Source organism: Carettochelys insculpta, chromosome 5 (genome assembly GCF_033958435.1).
Source record: "Carettochelys insculpta isolate YL-2023 chromosome 5, ASM3395843v1, whole genome shotgun sequence".
NCBI lineage: Eukaryota > Metazoa > Chordata > Testudines > Carettochelyidae > Carettochelys > Carettochelys insculpta.
Genome location: NC_134141.1, coordinates 5,942,016 through 5,963,713, shown reverse-complemented (window position 1 = coordinate 5,963,713; position 21,698 = coordinate 5,942,016). Strand labels below are relative to the sequence as shown.

General features: G+C 40.8%; 1 protein-coding gene across 2 annotated transcripts in view; it reads right to left on the bottom strand.

The window, feature by feature from the left end:
- HOOK3 (hook microtubule tethering protein 3) overlaps positions 1-21,698 on the bottom strand; it is a 90,528-nt gene that overhangs the window by 22,801 nt on the left and 46,029 nt on the right. For both annotated transcript variants that reach the window (XM_074994589.1, XM_074994590.1), the window contains 9 exons: positions 20,124-20,186; positions 18,358-18,441; positions 16,007-16,170; positions 12,792-12,932; positions 11,532-11,733; positions 9,052-9,162; positions 7,669-7,756; positions 6,927-6,996; positions 5,420-5,560 (listed from right to left, as the gene is read on the bottom strand). In XM_074994589.1, coding sequence (XP_074850690.1) covers positions 5,420-5,560; positions 6,927-6,996; positions 7,669-7,756; positions 9,052-9,162; positions 11,532-11,733; positions 12,792-12,932; positions 16,007-16,170; positions 18,358-18,441; positions 20,124-20,186 — 1,064 coding nt within the window. The remainder of the gene's footprint in view (positions 1-5,419; positions 5,561-6,926; positions 6,997-7,668; positions 7,757-9,051; positions 9,163-11,531; positions 11,734-12,791; positions 12,933-16,006; positions 16,171-18,357; positions 18,442-20,123; positions 20,187-21,698) is intronic.

The window sequence follows — 21,698 nt, the reverse complement described above, 5'->3', positions numbered from 1 at the left end:
ACTCGTTATTAGTGGGTCACAGGTACCAGTTTTTTCTCTTATGAATTCACACAGTGATGACTTGACTCCTCTTTTCCATTCCCTCAAAAGAATATACTTTAAAAGTAAGCCATCTTAAGCTTACTATGTCTTTTTTTTTTTTTGAAAAAGAAGATGACCTAGAAGACTAAAATAGTTCAACCATTTAACAATTATGCAGTATATTTGGTAACTTCGTGTTAACTCATGATTATGAGTAATAGTTTAAAAAAAAAACCAGAGTAACGAAAATAGTTCATTTTTCTGTAAAGTACCATGAAGAGCTTGCGGATGAGCCATGACAGCACGTCTTATATGTCAACGGAGGTCTCACCTTTTGGGCAAGACTAAACCTCGTATCTTAAGAGCTCTTTGTGACTTATGGGGATGAACCCTTTGGGAGAGGATCTTCCACATAAAGGAGTTTCAAAGGGAACTAGCTCTGCACTAATCAGATTGGCATTCCAGTTACTGATGTCTGAGAACATGTTCCATCTGGTGCATGGCTGCTTCTGCTGGCTTGGTCCAAAACATACCTGTAGATGAGCGCTGTCAGGGGGCATCAATCCACACATTTATGAATCATAAAACTCCAGGAATGGAAGGAGCCCCAGGAGGTCAACTAGTCCAGCTCCCTTCCCAAAACAGGACCAACTAAATCATCCCAGCCATGACTATATCAAGCCTGGACTTAAAAACCTCTAGGGATGGAGGTTCCACCACCTCTCGCAGTAACGCATTCCAATGCTTCACCACACTCCTGGTAAAATAGTTTTTCCTAACATCCAACCTACGTCTCTCCCTCTGTAACTTCAGACCATTGCTCCTCGTTCTGCCATCTATCACCATTGAGAACAGTCTCTCGCCAATCTCTTTAGAGCCCCCTTTCAGGAAGTTGAAGGCTGCTATCAAATTGCATCTCATTCTTTTCTTTGGCAAACTAAATAAGCCCAAATATCTCAGCCTCTCCTCATAGGTCATGTGCTCCAACCCCATAACCATTTTCGTTGCCCTCTGCTGAACCCTCTCCAATGCGTCCATAACCTTTCTATACTGGGGGGCCCAGAACTGGATGCAATACTCCAGATGTGGTCTCACCAGTGCCAAGTAAACGGGAATAACAACTTCTCTAGATCTGCTGGGGATGCTTCTCCTAATACACCCCAATATGTCGTTAGCCTTCTTGGCTACAAGGGGCACACTGTTGACTCATTACCAGCCTCTCATCTACTGTAATCCCCTGGTTCTTTTCTGTTCACTTCTACTTTTGGCCCAATCCTCCAATTTGTCAAGGTTACTCTTGACCTCATTCCTACCCTCCAATGTATCTACCTGACCCCTAGCTTAGTGTCATCTGCAAATTTGCTGAGGGTGCAATCCATCCCCTCATCCAAGTCATTAATACAGACATCGAAAAGTACTGGCCCTAGACACTGAGCCACTGACTGCTGCCCGTTGGACCTGTCTATCACATCAGTTTTCCATCCATCTTTTAGTTCATGTATCCAATCCATACTTCCTTAACTTATAGGCAAGAATGTGGTGGGAGATTGTCTCAAAAGCTTTGCTAAAGTCAAGGTATATCACATCCACTGACTTGCTCACGTCCACAGAGCCAGTTACCTTATCACAGAAGCTAATCAGATTGGTAGTAAGTATCATCCTCTTAATTCTTGGACTTGATCAGATGCCTGTTCAAAAGGGCAGTTAGTTCTACATTTTTACTTAAAATTATTCTTAAGGCCCCTTGCCAGGCATGTAATAACACCTGCTATTCAATACTACTGCCTATGAACAGTAGAGATCTGCAGAGATGAAATCATGTATTATAGAGACATTTTAGTTACCTGCAAAAGTCCATTACTATTAATGTAAAAGGGCCTCTGTGTTACTACTTTCGCAGAACTGCACTGATGCCTCTTCAGAGTCCTTTACAGAACACAGTGAGGCAGAGAAGAAGTGAGAATGGGTTAGGGAGCAGGACCTCACAGTTTTGGGTCAAAGTATATTGGACGGACAATGAGGCAGGGAAGCCACAAAGTGGCTTTAATGAGAGCATCAATTCCATAGCTCCCATTGTGTAAACAAATCCCAAATGACTCATAAAACATGATTAAGTCCAAATATAAGTAAAGAAAGATACTGCTGCAAAATGTCATAACCTATACAGAAAACTTCAGTCCTTATGATTCTCCTAATTTATAATCTGAGCCAACTGTGTGAAGCAGATATCCTGTTTGGTCAAAGGTTTCTTGGCACAACTTTTTATTCACATGCATAACCGAGACTCTGTCTTGGCAATTCCGCTTTAAGGCTCACTTCACTGAACACCTGTTTTGAAAAGGAAAGTTTACAACATCTTGTTTTGGGATCCTAGGTACAATGGATGAACAAAATACAACACACGCCCCATTATATACAACAAAAATGTCTACATTTTATGGCTACTAAAGTAGGCCTGACTGACTAATTAGAAGGAAATCCCCAAGGCTCTAGGAACTGCTGCAGTTGCCTGTCAAAAACCTTTCCCACCCCGCCACCCAAAAAAGCACACTGGTCAATTGTTAGCACGTTGTCATAATGAAAACTGGTTTCTTTAGCAGGAACTCAGTAATAGTCACCTAGAGGGAAATAATGATGATCTCTACCAACAATGGACCCAGCCTAGTTCCTCTCGACTGATCTACACTAGTTGGATAGGGACACAGGTAAATCCCACAGGCCAGTGTTTCCCACAGTATGGTGTGCGTACCACTCGTGGTACGTGAAAGGATTTCAAGGGGTACACAGCAGAAAATAAATTACTAAAAATCAGTAGATAAGCACTGGGACGGCACTGGGAGGGGGAGTATGCTGAGAAGGCCAAAATCCCCAAAGGGGTACACAAATATTTTAAGTTTGGGAAACACTATCATAGGCTATAGCCCAAAGCAACCAAGCATTTAAAAAAAACTTAGTATGGAACATGGGCTAAACATCACATGGATGAAAAATTAGCGTTCACCACTTAAGATATGATCCTGTTTCCACCCAAATAACTCAAATTGGGTTACAGTAATTTTATCCTTAAAGTAACATGGAAATTCTCCACAGAGAGAAAAAACACATCTGTATTGCTGCCAAGGTCACTAGCATTTACCAAGCTATCAACAGCTCACAACAGTTCCACTGTCAGATTTCACAGCACTTCTTTACCTCCTACATAGCAATAGCATAGTCTTAAAAATCCGTAGGTCAATTTGACCCTACATCAAACTCCCAACCATTAGCACTCTAGGCCTTAGTCCATCCATGAACCATGGTGACCCATGAGGACAAAAATGGGACAGTGTGTTAGAAGCAGCCATACTGATAGATGAGCACAAGACATTATTATGAAGTCCTGTGTCCATGCATTAAGAGCATGGTCATAGTTGGAACAATACTTGACCAGAAAGGTGCCAGGAAACTCAGTTTCATCAACTTTTAAGGTTGCACCCTCCAAAGAGGTTCCACAGCTAATCAAAACTTTTAAGACAGATGCATCAAATTGTGGAATTGCTTGGTACTTTCAATGTAAAAGGCTAGTGATCTCCTGATGTCTAGGGAATGCAACCTAAATTCCTCCTCTGACTTATGCAGTTTTGGAAAAAGGACAGGTAATTAAATGTTTTTGCTCCTATGAAAGTGAGAGACCACTTTGGGCAGGAAAGCTTGGTGACACTGCAGCTGGACTTGTCTTTGCCAAGGACTATATAGGGCAGTTCCAAGGTAAGCATTCTAACTTCAGAGACCAGGCAGACAGATGTTATTGCAATCAAAACTGACCTTCCAGGAAAGGAGACAGAAGGAAGTCAGAGGCTCAAATGGAGACCCTGTGACACATAACAGCACAAGATTCAGGTCCCACAGAAGGACAGGATCCCTGATATGTGGACAGAGGTGCTTGAGGAATCTGACTGAGTAAAAACTGACCTATATTAGAGAGCAGATAAAAGGTTGAGATAGCCACCAAGTGAATCCCGATAGACAAAAGGGAGAGGCCTTGAAGCTTGAGATGCAGAAGGTAGTCCAGGACTAACTGCGGCAAGGCCTGCTCAGGTTCAGTGCCTTCATCAGAGGTCCAACAAGCAAACCACTGCCATGGGGTCTGGTAGGTCGATCTGGTGGAGGGCTTTCTGCAACACAATATGGCCAGTTGGGCACCAGCTGAGTACTCCTGTCTGTTCACATTTGACCATGCACCCTCTGAGTCGTAAAAGACAGTGCTGACAGACTTGGATGCAGAAGACCGCCATGGTTCTGAGCCAGCCTAAGTGGTAACTGTAATGGAGCAGTCATTGAGAAGTCAAGCAGCGTGCTGACGCAGTGCTTGTGCCTCCAAGCTGACTCTATGAGGATCACCTTCCCTCTGTCCTGCTTGATCTTCATGAGGACATGGTGAATTAATGGCATTCGGTGTGAGATCCAAGTGGGAGGGCTCTGATGCAGTATGGCTTTCGAGTGGAAACCCCACTTCTTTTGGTTTATAGGGAGAAAGTTCTTATCAGTTCTTCACTGGTCCTCTTCATGGGCTTCCCCAAGCACTTTCAGACAATGGCCGTGCAGGTCACTAATACGTATTAGTCTGTTGCATGACAAACACGATCTGAAGCTGGGAGAGCAAGGCATACCCTGCTCCAGGTCAAAGTCCCAGCCAGAACTTTAACTGCTTAACTCAAAAGCTTAGTATCTAAACAATATACAAAAACAGACAGATAGTTGTTAATTGCTAATACTCATGTGACTGCAAGACGAAGTGCACCAACCAACTTCAATGGGCAGTAAGAAAGAACTCAGAGGCTATGTCTACATTTGGGCAAACTTTGAAATGGCCATGCTGATGGCCAAATTGGAGAATATCAATGAGGCACTGAAATGAATATTCAGCACCTCATTAGCATGGTGCCTGCTGCGGCACTTCGAAAGTGCCATGTTTCACTCACACGCAGCTCATCCACACAGGGGTCCTTTTCAAAAGAACCCTGCAAACATTGAAATTCCCTTATTCCTATCAGCTGATTTTGATGTTTGCAGGGTACTTTCTAAAAGGATCCCCGTAGACGATCCGCACGCGAGCGAAATGTGGCACTTTTGAAGTGCCGTGGCTGGCAGCGTGCTAATAAGGCACTGAATATTCATTTCAGTGCCTCATTAGTATTCTCCGATTTGGTAATTAGCATGGCCATTTTGAAGTTTTGCCCAAGTGTAGACATGGACAGAGAGAAAGGCAGGCAGCATCCATATACTAGCACATGGGTATAACACTCTAGGGGGTGCCACAGATGACTATACTACTAAGGCAAAAAATCAAGAATGAATTGATATGAGCAAGCACACAAAGAAGAAACAGTCATCAGAACAAAGGAATGTATTTTCCTACCTGTTCTCTGTCTCCAGTTCATTCTTTCGTAGATTTGCATCATCTAGCAGGCTCTGTAACAAAGCAATCTTTTCATTGTCAGAACCTTCTTGGTTAAGCTTCAGCATCTTGTTCTCATGCTGCAGACGAATAAGTTTCTCCCTGGAAAAACAAAATAAAAACATCTATATGGCTACAAGGAGCAAATCACAGAATATTATGTAGATACAATTTTCTCTTCATCAGTTTTAGAGATGGTTAGAGATGAAATAACTGTTACTTCACTTGAACCATCAAAATGGTAACACACAAAAGGATCACTGAATTTGTTTAGAACCTGACACTTTAGATGGACAGTAGGACATTTTCAGACAATTACTGGTTATTTGACTCACTATCTGTAAGCAAATACATAACTACTAATACATCTTTTAGGCAAAAACAATATACTCAGAAGAAAATTACTCCCCTGTAACTGGCCTTCCTTGAGTACCTTATTATAGAGCTCCATGCTCCTGGAACATGTCTATGTATTGCAACAAAGCCTGCATTGGTGGGGAATGAGTGGAGTTTGTCTTGAGCTACAAATAAGGCCCTAATAAATTCATGGCCATGAGTCACAGACCTAGAAATCTGGTCTTTTATGTGTTTTTTACACTATACTGTACAGATTTTACAGGGAAAGACCAGCATTTCTCAGAATGGGGCTCCTGGTCCCTGCAGCTGGGGGGAGCTGGGAAGCTGACAAGCGCTGTTGCGCCTGCCTAGTGGGAGCTGGGAACCAGGTACAGCAGGGAACCAGGTGATGTGCTGGTCAGTTTCCCAGCTCTCCTGAGTGCCGGGAAGCTGGGAGCCAGATGCAGCCGCGTGGTCAGTTTCCCAGCTCCCTGCACTTGCAGAAATCAGGAAACTGACCAGGCCTCCTGGGCTGGTAAGTTTCCTGGCTCCTGCGAGTACCAGGGAGCCAGGACCCAGGTGTAGCAGCACCAGCCAGCCTATGGAGGCTAATGAGTCAGCCTCTGGAGACTGGTCTGGACAATATTAAATACACTCTCAATGGTCTTAAACCTTGATTCTCAATTCTGACTTAATCCTCCTGATTCTTCTTCTTTTTGATATTGAGTGTTTTCTTCACTTGGTAAAACAAATGGTTTTACATCCAGTTTATAGTTTGGTATTTTGTTTTCTCTTTAATAACATAATGTCCCATTGTTACAAATCTTTTTCCTTTTTTTGCATGCATAATAGCAGTGATGACAAGAACTCTTTAGAGAAATGAGAGCCAGCAGCAGGAACTGTTTAGAGACTCAATGCAAGCACTTTTTTAAAAACAGGAGTATGATACAAGCTGGGAGCAGGTCATATTGACTTCATTGCAAGTGTAAGAGGAACTGCTATGTAGAAACCCAAAGGAAGAGACAAGAACTAGTGTGAATCTCAGCAATAAACTTACGAATATTGAAAAAGAACTAACTGTGTGCATACACATCCTAAGGTCTACGGGGAGAACAAGCAGGATTTAACTTACTTGATTTCAGGAGTAACAATTTCTGCTGCTAAACTGTCTGAAGACTCCTGGCTTCCCAGTGGCATCAATCCTGTTTCAGACAAACACAAAGAAAAGGATTAACAGAAACTACAATCATTTGCTTCAAAAGGCCCTGGATAAATGCTGTCCAACAGGGGTTATATTTTAAGAGAGAATACTCCTTCTGAGCATGTGAGAAATAATAGAGCCATGTTATGATAGAAAGAAAAGGTGAACATAGATCTATTTTTGAACAGTTTTTCTGTTCTTTTCCATGATTTTGGAAAAACGTTTTATACAAATCATGGTTTATTCTTTGGTTTATGTAAAACTATGAGCGTGCAGTATGACATATGGAATGTAAATCAACGTATACGTACCATATTCACCACATATGTTTAGGAAAACTACATTAGGACATAAATGTTAATTTTTTTTTGGAGATGAGGGAGATAAGTGAGTTGGTTTCTCATCTCATTACTTTGAAATCAAATTACTAAAGCTTTTTTAAAAAGCCACATTTTGGGAGAAACCAAGCATGGAAAGTATCAGACAAAGCTTCGCAAAGTTCTGAATATCTAAAAATCTGATTACAGCAGAAGCTGTTTTGTAATCTCAAGCTAGCGGATGTTACATTGGTCAATCATGAAACTAGGTAAACCTGCCTGTGAATCCTGCACCTGTGAAACCCCAGTGGTAATTATTTTGAAAAATATCACTTAGTTTTATCTTCCTCTGTTACCTGAAGTGGTGAGTTGCCCTTCTTGTGCTTGTACACATCGAAGCTCCTCAATAGTTTCTTTTAGGGAATCTCTTTCTGTTCTTAACCTCTGAATGATTGGAAGGACAAATATTAATTTCAGTTCTACAAGTCCATCTTTAGCTCTAGGCAAGCCACCACTATGTACATCATTGTCAGCACTTAAAGTTAGGACCTTCATCCTTTTTATGGACTCCGGGCCCCTGGATGACAGGACTGAGTGGACCTGTGACAGGGTCTGCAGGGGTTAACTTTGGCTACCTGGCTGAGCTGGCTCCGCCCCCACAGCACTGCTGGGCATGCTCCAGCTGGAAGCCAACTATAAAGGCCTGTCGGGCAGCTCAGTTGAGGCTGACTGCTGACGGGGAAGGAGGTGCTGGAGAAGCACCTATGGAAGAGTTGAGGACAGCCTGAACCACAAAAGCTAGTCAGCAAGGAACAGCCAGAGACGCCCTATCTGGAGGAATCTGCTGAGGAAGACAGCAACTGAGAGTCGGATAGGAAGTAGCCCAGGGTAGGGCGTTACCAAGCTCTGAGAGCTCTGCATGTTTTGCGCAAATTCCCTGACAAGCTTGTGGTGGACCATTCCACTGTGATAGGGCCCTTGGCTGGGACCCAGTGGAGAGGGAGGGCCCGGGTTCCCCTATACTCCCCTACTGACCCCAAGGATGGGGAGCTATACGATTGTCATTCATGCTGCCCTGAAGGCAGGGAGTGTGATTATTAACTCTGACCGCTAGGCCATATTGCCCTGAGTGGAGGGAGTGGTTTTATTGCCTCTGCCTGCCGGACCACACTACAGCTGGTGAGCAAATGGGGTAGAGAACCCTTAGAGGGGCCCTGGAGACCTAATGTTCCCCCTCAGAGGGGGAAGGACATGTCCAACCCATGACAGGCCCCAGTTGAGGCTGCTCTCCAGAAGATTTCAAAAGTTTGCAGCACATGCACTTTGATCCCACAAATGGGACTCTACAGAGGTAACATGGAAGATTTTTTACTTTAAAAGTAAACACCTGAGTTACAATTCTGAACATTTGAAACCCAGTTTAAATTAAAGACACTTCACAATTCCATTTGAGTCTTCCATTGCTGGATGTTCAAATCAAACACTTGTGACAATGATGTGTCTTCTTGGATCTTCATTTTTAAAATCAATTACGTGCGTTTTCATAGACATCTTGACACCAGAGGACTGGTTTATCAAATTCCATATTTAATATAGTTATACAATATTTTACTCAGCAGGCAATTTAAAACAAACAAAGATAATTTGGCTAAACAAATAATTAAGTTAGCAGCTCCACAGTAATAAGGATATAAATGTTTCCACCACCACATACAAAAAAACCCCATCTAAATACTTACATCTTTTTCTTTTTGGAGACTGTCTACTTTTTCTTTCAGCAGTTTGTATTCAAATTCTAATTTATCTGCTTTCTTTGATTCTTCAGATAATCTGTTTTGTAGTTCAACTACCTGTAAGACAAAGAAGGAATTATTTATCTATCATTGTTGAAACAGCATGTACGAAATAAAGTAATTAATTACCCTGCAATATGAGATCAGGGTTAAAATAAATGGAATATTCATCTCTAGCACAAGTGGCACTTCTTCTAAATGATTTGTTCACCTAGATATTGTTTCAATCATCAATATAATTGAAAGGATCAGCATAGTGCCACCACAGTGCAAGTAAAATCTGAAGACAGCAAAGCCGTGAAGATTCCAACTGTACTCGGGTTACCCAACCATCCAGCTAATTACACTTGACATTTAGAATGTAGTAAAATTTCTACATAATAAATGAATCACCAGATTTCCTGAGAGATGATAAAAACTAATAGCAGCCCTTTTTTGTCCTTAAATGTGTGGAAAAGAAACCAGGTGTGTATAGAGGTGTGTGTGTATATGTGAGTTTGAGTTTAAAACCTATAAAGAAAAATCAGAGGTGCATTCTCCTACTTTTCCAAACTCTAGTTTCCGAGCTTCACGTTGAGAAGTCAAGCACAAGCTTACTTGAACAGGTATTCTTTTGCTCATTTGTAAATTTTTCTTATGATTTTTGAATCCACTAATCTAGAGCTTCATCTCTGAGGAATGACCACCAACCCCCCTAAGACCAAAAGAACAGCAGCAATTTTGAGTATTAAATGAGAGGAAGTGATGAGCTACCAAGGTTCAATCAATGTTTCCATGGATACTACCATACTGAAGATCTATGATGCTATTTACTACTAGAAAAGGAAAAAACTGAATAAAGCTTTCAGACTGGATTAGTGGAAAAAAAAAGTTATAAAAAACAATTCAGCAAAAAAGTTCAGCCTCCCCGCCACTCTGGGAGCCAGGAAACTGATCAGTCCCATGTAATTTAAGGGTTTACTGTGCAGAGATTGCACTACAGTCTTCATAGTAGGTGAAATGAAAAATTCTATTTCTTTTGTACAGTGCAAATATTTGCAGCCAAAATAAAGGGAACAGTGTACACTTTATAAGCTGGGCTGTAATTGAAATCAATTATATATGAAAATGTAGAAACCATCCAGAATATGTAAATTGTATTCATTTATCATTCAACAGTGCAATTAATCACAATTAACTTTTTAATCACTTGATAGCCCTGGTTTTAAAATTATGTGGTGAACAGTAGCAATGCCTAAAGTTAAGGTTGCCTAATGCTTCCCATGTAACATTTTGTTCCATAATTTATCTCTTTGGTATAAAGAATGAGGTTCCCCTGGTGGTTAGTTGGTTTATTGTGCGTCTTTCTTCCATGTGTTGTCCAATTCAGCCTCAACAGTACTAGTCAGCGTGGCTAAGTGTTGAAGGATGAAACGTCGTTGCCTCTGTAACACTATTCAAGCTGCCCAATGCTTCTGCTCTTGGAGTTCCAAATGTTGCCACTACCAGCAGTAGACAAGGCAGTTGGCTAATTCAGCAGACCTCGATGTTACTCAAAAGAAAAATTCACCATAATGGTTCGCTGGCAAAGGGCCTTGGCCACATTTATTGTCAGTGAAGCACGGTATTATCCCCATGGATCAATGTCCATAGTTAGAGTAAAACACGTATCCTTGTTGCAATGGACTCAGCTCAGTCAGTGGTCAGACTTTCTGTTCTCCCCTCGACTGGAAAATGGTGAAAAACTGTCGGTTTCAGAGAGCCACAAAAATTATTAAAGGATTGGGAAACATGCCTTACAGAGAGACATTGAGCTCTTTAAGTTGAAAGGGAGACTTGAGCACAGTCTATAAATACCTACATAAGGGACAGACATTTAATAAGTGGTTGTCCAATCTAGTAGACCAAAGAATACCAAGATCTAATAGCTGGTAGTTGAAGCTAGACAAATTCAGACTAGAAATGGGGTGCATATTTAAAGTGAGAGAAATTACCCATGGGACCAAATTACTGAGGGCTATGATGGATTTTCCAACACGGGAAAATTTTTAACCACGACTGGATATTTTTCTAAAAGGGTTGCTCTAATTCAACCACCACCAATGGTTCTGAGACAGGAATTAATGCTGGCAACCTCTTTGTTCTCCTATATGCAGGAGGTCAGATTACATTATCCCCATGGTCCCTTCTGACCTTAAAAAATCAGTCTATGAATTCTGTTTATCCAAGCAACATAGTTCTTGTTCATTTTTTTCCTACTTGGTATGTGGAGTGATACCCACCCTATACAAAGAGCTACACGAGATAGGAGAGGTATATTTACAATAAAGGAGATCGTTTACATAGAACTCAGATGAGTTTTTAATGATCTTGTGAATGAGTTCATGAGGTATTAGCATTAACAGAAAAGGTTAACAAATCAATTGCACTAAGTATTTTTTACTCACTTGTCTCTTGTATGTTTCCAACTGGCTACGTGCGGCATTGGCTTTCCTTAATTCTTCCTCCAAGCTCACAGTGTTTTGCATGTACATAGTGTTCTTCTCCTCTAAGAGTTTCACTTGCCGCCGCAGATCACCAAGATCTTCCAGCTTCTTTTTGTATGATTCGACCTGGCTTTCTAACTTTGCCACTTTATCAGAGGAATGCCTGGATGATAACAGAGATGGAGATGCTGCATCACACCTGTTCTGGATATAAACTTTAGGGCATGGACCATCTTTTTGTTCTTGGTACACTGCCTGGTCCCTGGCTAGGACTCTGAGGCACAACATATATAATTATATTCAGAATGCTTACACAGTAAGTATTCTGAAGTCTCCTCAGTGTTAAACTCAATATAGAAATGGTTCCCAGACACCAAGAGGAGCATAACAAAGCAAACAACTTATCTTCACTACTATGTTTCTTGGTTTTCTCTTTGCCAAGTTACTGCTTCTGCCCTCACGAATCTATCCTAAATGCCATAGTTTCCAAGAATGACATTCTTCCTGCTTGAATGCATTTACTGTCTTCTTGTCTCAGTTAATCTCCATCTCAAACTCCTAATCCATCTTCAAACCTCACTTCTTTCAGGAAGATTTTCCAATATTATCCCTCTATCTGCTCTCTCTTTCATGCCTACTAACAGACTGTTTTAAAAAGAACAAAAATCTGAAAGATTTGAGCATCTTTACTGTCAGTGAAGGAAAACAAAGCTGTTATACCCATTTAGAGGCAGTTTGTGCCCCGTCTGCAGTGTTAATTTAGTAGATTAGACTAAGAATTTTAGGAACATGAATGTACGATGGGGCTCACTTTACAATGCTCGTATTTGAACAAACATCTCGCGTTGCTGATTATCGCCACTTAGAAACATGGCCAAATAGAATTTTACCAAATTTTTCAAAATTTGTTTAAGAACAAGCAGAAGACATTTCAGCCCAAAGGATAACTTTCACAAAAAGTGGTAAATAAATTAAAGTAGGGGCTTATAATTGAGTCACTGCAGTTGTAACACTGACAGTGTGGCAATGCCATATGTACAGGACTTAATGATGTGAGATCAGGTTGCCTGACAGAAAATTCTGCACCTCAAAATATTGATGGTAACGGAGAACACTTATTAATGTATACAACATTTTGAAACTATATGAGTACTACTGGGGGTAAATGTTCCAGGAATAAAAAAAAACCCATAGCATATTGGTTACAGTAATGTAATTTACCTGAGTACATCCATCTCATCCTTCAAAGACTGAGCCTCTTCTGCTAATGTGGTTAGCTCTTCATTCTGCTGTCGCAATTCTGCAATTTCTTTTTCTAGCTCTTCACAACGTATTCGATAATCATCTTTGGCTGCCTCTAGCCTAGAGAATTGAAATAAAGCAGTGGGTAAGAAAGCAAGTTCTAACAACAGGTCACTGTTACCTTCTTCCTTCACAGCAACTTTTGGGGGGACAAAAGGAAAAGCCAACGAATGCTATGTTGCAATTCTCTCTCACAGTTTCAGGGATATGGCGGTAGCCCCAACTTTATGGGTATACTATATGTTTTCAAATAAACGTAATCAAGGGTGCTGGACTAGAGAGTTTCAACCTCTATCATGAGCAAATGTTTGTTATTGTTTGGATGCAGTGAACAGTTTATTATTTAGGCTTTTTAGACATTTTAGAGCAATTGTATAACTACCATTTGGCCTTGGGACTTAATAGAGGAATTTATGGTTAAATTAATGTTGGACGGTTTCCCATACTACTATCAATAATTTCAAAGGTACTATATATTTTGAAGAGTTTGTGCATCTGTCTTGTCTGTGGGTCTGTTTGTTCAACAACGTCTCCTAGATAGTAAGAGCCAGAACCACCGAATTTGTTTGCAATGTCCTCTCATCCTAACTTAAAGCAAGGCCAGGGTTTCCTTGTGCCAGGACAGAATCACAGGGCTGGAAGGGACCGCAGGAGGTCATCGACTCCAGCCCCCTGCTTCAAGCAGGATCAACCCCCACTAAGTCATCCCAGCCAGGACCTTGTCCAGTTGGGACTTAAAAACCACAAGGGATGGAGAATCCACCACCTCTCTAGGCAAGGCATTCCAATGCTTCATCACCCACCTGGTGAAGTAGTTTTTCCTAATATCTAACCTACACTTCTCCCCCATCAACTTCAGACCATTACTCCTTGTTCTGCCATCTGACACCACTGAGAACAGTTTCCCACCCTCCTTTTTAGAGCTCCCCTTCAGGAATTTGAAAGCTGCTATTAAATCACCTCTAAGTCTTCTCTTCTGTAAACTAAACAAGCCCAACAATGGGACAATGGGATGTGTGCAGAATGCCACGGTTTCACATGAAACAACAAGGGAGGGATGTGAGAGCAGGGAAAGTTACAATCACAAATGAGCATAGCAGAGCAGTAAGTGCCCCAGTGATCACTCACTGGCTGGCAGCAAAGCCTCCACCACACTGTCCTACCCCAGGGAGCAGCTGCTGGACCTGCTATTCTGGCATGCCCCAGAGAGCAGCTGCTGGCTACTCTGCAGTCCTAGGCCACCTCCGAGCCACCCTGGAGTGTGGGCCCCAATGTCCCAGGCTATCCTTGGGGAGAAGATGCTGATTGGGCCACATGGCCTCTGATGACCCAGGGAGAAGATGGCAGGTTGGCTCTGGGGAGAAGCCTGAGGGCAGCCTGCATACCCAACCTTCCCCCCACCCTGGGGAGAAGCTGCCAGAGGGCAAAGTGGAAGCATCCTGTTTGGAAGTGAGAAAGAAGAACTTGAATTTGATGTGTGCACAGACTGAAAGCCAACAAAGGAAGCTAAGAAAGGAACAGGTCAGGAAAGACAAAGCAGCAGTTAATTTAATGACATCAAGGAGAAAGTGGTTAAATGATCTGAGAAAAGATAGTCAGTGGGAGGGGTGAGAGAAAGAAAACAAAACCAAAGACACAAAGGTTCCAGAACTGTTGGACAAAGGAGGCTGATGTTGTCATAGGTGGAAGAGTGGAGAAACTGGAGGTGAGAACAGATACAGACATATCATTAATTCACCCTGGGTGCATCAGGTACCAGTTAGTTTGTACCCTTTTTAATCAGGTCTGGTGGAGTCTACTTGAGAATTAGACTTGAAAGATACAAAGTAGAGAATGCAGTGAAGGGAAGACTGAAGGCAGAGTCCTGGAGGATGTATGGAGAGGTGGCAAAGGAACAGCTCCCAGGAAAAATAAAGATCTTTAAGCATAGGTCAGTATGCTAAAAGAACTAGCAGGGGCAGGACTACAGAAACCTGAGCGGTAGTGTACCAAGGAGAACGAATTGACCAACAGAGTGAAAGGAAGTGTGGAAATGGAAAGAGAAGAAGCTGATCAACACAACTAGGAAGTGGTCACTAACGAATGCAGTACATAAAATTTCAGCAGAAGGAAGACAATGTTTTCCAGATTTAAGGAAGTCAAAGGATTGATTAGCAGGAATATGCGTACGCTATTAACACACAGTGTAGCTCTAAGGAAGAAAAAGGAAACTACATGGAAAAACAGATTAGATATGGTGATTTTTTAAGGCTAGTGGAAAATGAGCGTATGTCTGAAAACAGAGAGAGAGGAGCCCAAGGCACGGAAAGCAACTAAAAGAGATGAGGCAGCGGAAAAAGTCTGCATCATAAGCACTGGTCCCAAAGTAAGCAAATGAGAGAAAAAAGACTTCAGAATTAGGTGCAGGAGCGGCACGAGAGAGTGAATGAGAGGTTGTTCATTCCACCCTTATTGAAGGTGGCATGATATTGAGCAGAGTTGGTAGAAGCAGAGGAAGGGGACAGCTTAGGAGGCCCATGTAGTTAAACCATGATGAAAAGTTGCCAGGTGTTAGATACTCAGAGCTAAAAGGAGGATGAGAAAGAATTATTTGGAAAGGAACAAAGCAAAGCTGCAGCAAGAAAGAACAAGGAAGTAGTTGAAGAAAAACAAGTGGGAGTGAGCTCTCTCAAGGACTGTTTTAATCTTTGAATAAATTTAAAAAGAGGTTTCTATTTTTGTTTTTTTTCCCTGAGACTTAGCAGAGGAAGCCCTTTATTATCATGGATTCTGTCCATTACACACTTCAACTGGGAATTTCGTGGCTTGGAGGCAACCTTTTCCCAGAAATGTGGTTAGATGAAAGTACACATTTTATCCCCAACAAGCTAAAAAATGACTATCAGGATTATGTGCAAAATTTTAAGTGACTACTTTGGGCAGCCAGCAGACAGAGAATTTCAGCCTAAAAACAAATGTTTGCATTTAGCTGGGTCACAATGGCAACTTATTTGTAAACTTAAAAACAGTGGTCACTTTGCGCTTTTTCTACTAATTGAACATAATTGCCAATAGGAACGAAATGTTTATTCCTTAAAAATATTTGCTTTCTGGAATATTTCAAATTTAAATTTGTCACTTAAGGATCTCTTTACCTAAAGGTTTCCTCCTGGAGCTGTTCTAACTGTGTCTGAAGTTGCAGGTGCCTACGCCCTGCAGGGCTGTTGGGATCTTCTATAGAATCAGATTGGTTCAAACGTTCCATCAGGATTTGGTTCTCTGCTAGTAAACTACTTTTCTCCTCTTGAAGTGCTGCAACCTGTTACAACAAAAATGCAAAACTGGAAAAACAGAAATGCCAACTTAAAAAGAAAAACTTGTGTGCAAGTGATGGAGCTAGTATTACCTCTAGTTAGGGAAACTTGGACTTGTAATAAACTTATTTGAGAGCAGGGAGAAAGCCGTGCTAGTCTATATACTATCAAAACAAAAAGGCAGTCCAGTAGCACTTTAAAGACTAACAGAATAATTTATTAGGTGTTGAGCTTTCGTGGGACAGACCCACTTCTTCAGATCATAGCCATACCAGAACAGACTCAATATTTAAGACACAGAGAACTAAAAATAGTAATCAAGGTAGGCTTAATCTAATTCTTGACTCCCCGCTCCTTCTGCCCCTTTATTCTCTGAATTGTTCACCTTGATAACATTTTTCTGATTAGTCAACCTTGATTACTATTTTTGGTTCTCTCTGCCTTAAATATGCTACGTGATCTACCCAAGATGATATAACAATGTGGGCATAACATTGTTATTTTATTTTTTAAATACAGATTTAATGTTCTTAATTGTATTTATCAGATACATCTCAAACTGAACACAACTGGCCAGTTATCAAACAGAACGACCTTAATGCATTAAAGTTTTAGTCTAACTTTGAAATTAAAATGCGTGTCCTATAATAAGATCTTATTAAAGAGCAGTTATGCTCTGAAATTTGATTTTGATACAAGAGCATTTCTGAGTTTATTTTCTTCATGTCTTCCAGACAAAGTTTGCTTCATCTAATCACAAAAGGTGACTTCCCTCTGAAGTGTTCACATGATTTTTGCATTGGTGTAATTACTTTAGTAAAGGGCACAACTTTCCTCTTCCCCGCATAGTTAGACTTGCACAACCCCAATGCAGACACAGTAATACCAGTATCACATATTCCCTTTGTCTATGACAGGGTAGAACCACCACAGACCCCCATGACAAATCCATCAGGGACCAATGATATGGTCCCTGACTGAAAATCAAACAAAATGAGACACTCCCATTCCCCTCATATACCAGCCCCAGGGCCAGGGCTAGTACATTTTATGAGCCACTCTAGGCTCTGGAGTTGGGCCAAAAATGAGGGGCTCAGTATGGGAGGGGGCTGTTAGGAAGTAGGTTTGGGGTGTGGCATTTGGGAAAGAGGGCTGGTGCAGGAGTGGGGTGGGAATTGGGGAGTCTGGGCAGGAGGGAGATGCAGAAGTGGGCTGGGGTGTGGGTGCAGGAGCAGGCTGCAGGTTGGGGGACTGGGTGGGAGGAGGAGGCTGCAGGTGCAGGGTCTGGATGTGAAGAAACGTGAAGGAGGGTTTGGTGTGTGGGATCTGGAAGGAAGGAGGCAGGACGAACGTGGGGTGGGGAGTCAGAATGGGAGGAGGATGAAGGAAGGAGTGGGAAGGAGGAGGTGGGCAGGAGGAGGTGCAGAAGCTCTCTGGGGGCATGGGGGCGCAGCTTATCAGAGTAGCAGCCCAACATGGCTCTGTGCCTGGAATTCCAGTCAGTCAGAAGACCAGGATAAAGCCTATAGGGAATCCTTGGGCATTTCTGAGTTTATTTTCTTCACGTCTTCCAGACCAAGTTTGCTCAATCTACTCAGAAAAGGTGACTTTTCTCTGAAGTGTTCTCCACACAATTTTTGCATTGGTGTAATCGGCCCAGGGCTCCCCTCCCCAGTATCCAGCCTGGTGTGGAGCCCAGAGCCTCAGAGGCAAGCCACGGCTGGATCAGTGCTGTGTTCCAGCCGTGGCTTGCCTCTGAGGCTCTGGGCTCCACACCAGGCTGGATACTGGGGAGGGGAGCCCTGGGCCGATTACACCAATGCAAAAATTGTGTGGAGAACACTTCGGAGAAAAGTCACCTTTTCTGAGTAGATTTGAGCAAACTTGGTCTGGAAGACGTGAAGAAAATAAACTCAGAAATGCCCAAGGATTCCCTATTTCTGCTCTACAAAACTGGCTATACTAGTATAAATCACCTATATACTGGAACAACCATCAGGAGGATTGTACTCCTTTAACTAAACTAAACCGGTATAAAGTTAAAATGGTACAATTTTGAGAATTTTTTTTTAAAAAGACCAGTCTCTGAACTACCTCATTTCTTCAGCTGTCTTAAGATCACCATTTTCTTTCCTTGATATCACTCCAAAGTTTCCAGAAATTTATTGTGCACATAATAATAAACTACTGACCTGCATATCTAATTCATGGCACCTCTGAGCAATTTCTTCTTTTGTTGCTAAGGCTTCATTTAATTCTTCTGTAGTTTTCTTCAACTATTTAAAATCAATATAAACATTTTTTATTTTCAAAACAACATTACAGAGATTTAAATGTATCACAGTAATCATAAAGGATGTTGAATTATATCTCCTCTGTAAAGTCAGTTTTTAATGCTAACATACTACTGATTTCAAAAAGTTACTGATTGTTCAACTTTCATAATAAGAAAAAGGGTCACCCATTATCATGAAAGAGCTCACACAATTCACATGTGAGAAAGAAACGTAATTGGAAGTAATGAATGCTTTGCTCCAAAACAAAGTAATAAGGCAACCATTTTCATTCTATTTGCTGAGCCAAAGAACCCACACTACCTGAATGTACAACACTTCTGTACATTTAAAAAATTGTTACCACTTTTCTTTACAGATGCAAAGAGTGAATGGTTTCAGCTTTTATTATTTTTGTAAATACACAAAGGATGGGGAATCAGATTACAAGGAACAGACAATTAAGGTAAAACCTGTCTAGCCACTGGGTACTACTCTCAGTGCACAAAGGAGAAACAATTGCTGTGGTAGAGGAAAATTCTACATCTGAATACCATCATTTAATAGATACAATATTTTTATTTATTCAGTTACGTCTCTACAGGATTTTATAACAACTGAAAGATTTATGGCTTTCAAGTTTCTCTAGAACTGTAAAATTAAGTAAATGTAAAGAAAATCAGTGAAAGGCAATAAATGTGAAGAATTCTTAGAGATCTTACATGGGGCCTCCTACTTCTACAGAAGATCCAGTCTACAGTAGAAAATAGCACCCTTTTATTTCTCAGATTTATAAGAGCAGCTGATACATATTCCTATGTAGTATGTGCTGCCATACAGATAACCTATGACATAATGTTTCAGTAAACACAATGCCATTCTGCAGATTATACCTTTACCATTTCAGGGACTGGTGCTGAAGCTGTGGAAAAGCAACACAAGTGAGAGAGGGTGCTCTCAAAATCCGCACGCAGTAGCTGAGGTACATTTGGTCCACCATTTTTCATAAGTACTTCAGTCATTGAGGAATTCTCCCAAAATTTCTCAAGGCAGAAAATTCACAATCATTCCCAGGACTGCTGTGAGGAGATCTGAGCTTGATCTATACCACTAAAGCTAAGTGATCTCTTTCTATTCACTTCAGAGTGCACACCAGGGCAAAAAAGTTTTGTCTACAGGTAAAAAATGTTATTAATTCTATTTAGTTTTCTCCTGATTATGCTGTGACTTGTGAAGTCTTCACTTTTCACTTTATCAGAAACAATGCCAATTTTGAGCATACCTACAATATATTCATAATACTTACCATGAATCTTATTTTTCAAAGAAATATTTTTGTTCTGAGCATACGTTATGAACTATTAAAATTACACATACCTAAGTTTTTATTCATTTGTTGAAACGTTGCACATATTTCTGGTGGACATAAGCTACAGATAAATATGTGTAATTGCAACTTTTGATTAACTGACTTTCTTTTAAAAATGGTACTTTATTGGATGAAAAAATATTACATTTGAACTCTGAATGTGCTGTTCCTTTGTTTGAATTTTCCCAAAAGATTTTCAAGAAAAGAAAAGAAGATAATGATGAAGAGGGAGCCTGCTCACAGTTTACCATATACCAGACTGACTGCACATGGATTTCCTATGATTAAAGAAAAAGAAACATCTGGTCTTAGGTACCTGACGATCAAGGTCAACGTAAGCATCATTTCCAACAGAGACTGGAGATTCTTTACTCATCAACTGCAATTAGATTACACTGGATTAGAAAAAGCAAAAGATTTATTTGTATATTAAAAGCTAAGTTTTCATTAAAAAAAAAACAGGTAAACCTTAAATTTAAGAAAGGCTTATTGTGACAGTACAACCTTACGTTTTTACTTCATATTTTTAGTTATGGTACATAGAGAACTATAAATCTCCAGGACTTAAACAATATAAAAGAACACGAAAAACACCTTAACTGTAATACTTTTCCTCTGTAAAAGTATGCTTCCCCATCACCCATCATGAAAGGCTGGGACGTTTTTCGCACAACACTGGAAACAGAAAACATCAGCTCTGGAAATTTCACTCTGGCAGTCACTCTTGACCTCTCTCATACTTTGAACGCATGTAACACCACATGAAAAAATCTAGGGTCTCTGCTCCTCCCATGTAATTATAGAGGAGGTGCTGACAACAATTCCCTCACCTGACTTGTTTGCAATTTCTAGGTTAAGAGCTCATGTTCTAGAAGGAATATTTTCAGAACTGAAACACAGTTTGCACGATATATCAACTAACCTATATTATTCAGAGAAAAAAGACATGGAATTTCTAGAGCTAGAGGAAAGAGTAAATCATCTATCTTAGTTACAGCTTACGAGGGAGGCTCTACATTGGCTGACATGCTACTCCAGAGGAAAAAATTAAATAAGAAAATAAATCCTTTCTGGGCACATGGACAATCTGTTATAGCATTAAAATGACTAGAGAGGGGTTTGGACATAAAAAATGTGCACATGGAAATTCTCACACCAAAACCCCACTTTACTACATTTAGACAGGCGGTAAAGCTTGGGTACATTCTAGCAATACATAGATTAAAAATTAATTATGTTGACCCCAAAACAAATACTAGGGGTTTATACTGCTTGTTTTGGGGATTATCAGAACAAACACATTTGGCTTTGCTTTTAATACATGTGAATAGCAGAAATTAGACATGAAAAAGCCGATCTGAGCTAGCCAATCCTGGTTTGAGTATAAGATTGTTCTCCTCAATGTAATCCCTCGTGCTTCATCCAGCCTGGGGTTAAAAATCTCTGAACTGAGTCCACTTTACTATGATCTCTGGATGACCACTCGGTGGTTATAAAACTCACCGGTGTAAGTTCCACTGCTATTTAGCACTCAGCTTCCTTTTGCTTAAATGTGGTTACATCACAACATGCAGTAACAAATCATTCCCAATCCTTAATATTCATGCCATTAAAATATTTGTACACTGTTGCATCACTACCTACTGTCATTTAGCCAACCTATATGTATTTAGGCATCATCAATGTTCTCTCCAAAGTTCCTCCAGCCCTCAACCATTTTTGTTGCTCTTCATTAAATTCCCTCCAGTTTATCCCCAGCGTTCAGGTGAGAATCTGCTCACAAACGAAATATGCCATCTACGGAGCCCAAATTCTTAGAAGAGGAATTGTAAAGTCCCTGTTCCGTGATTTGGTCTTTCTGCAAAGTCAAGTTCATGGTCCTTTTCATTGC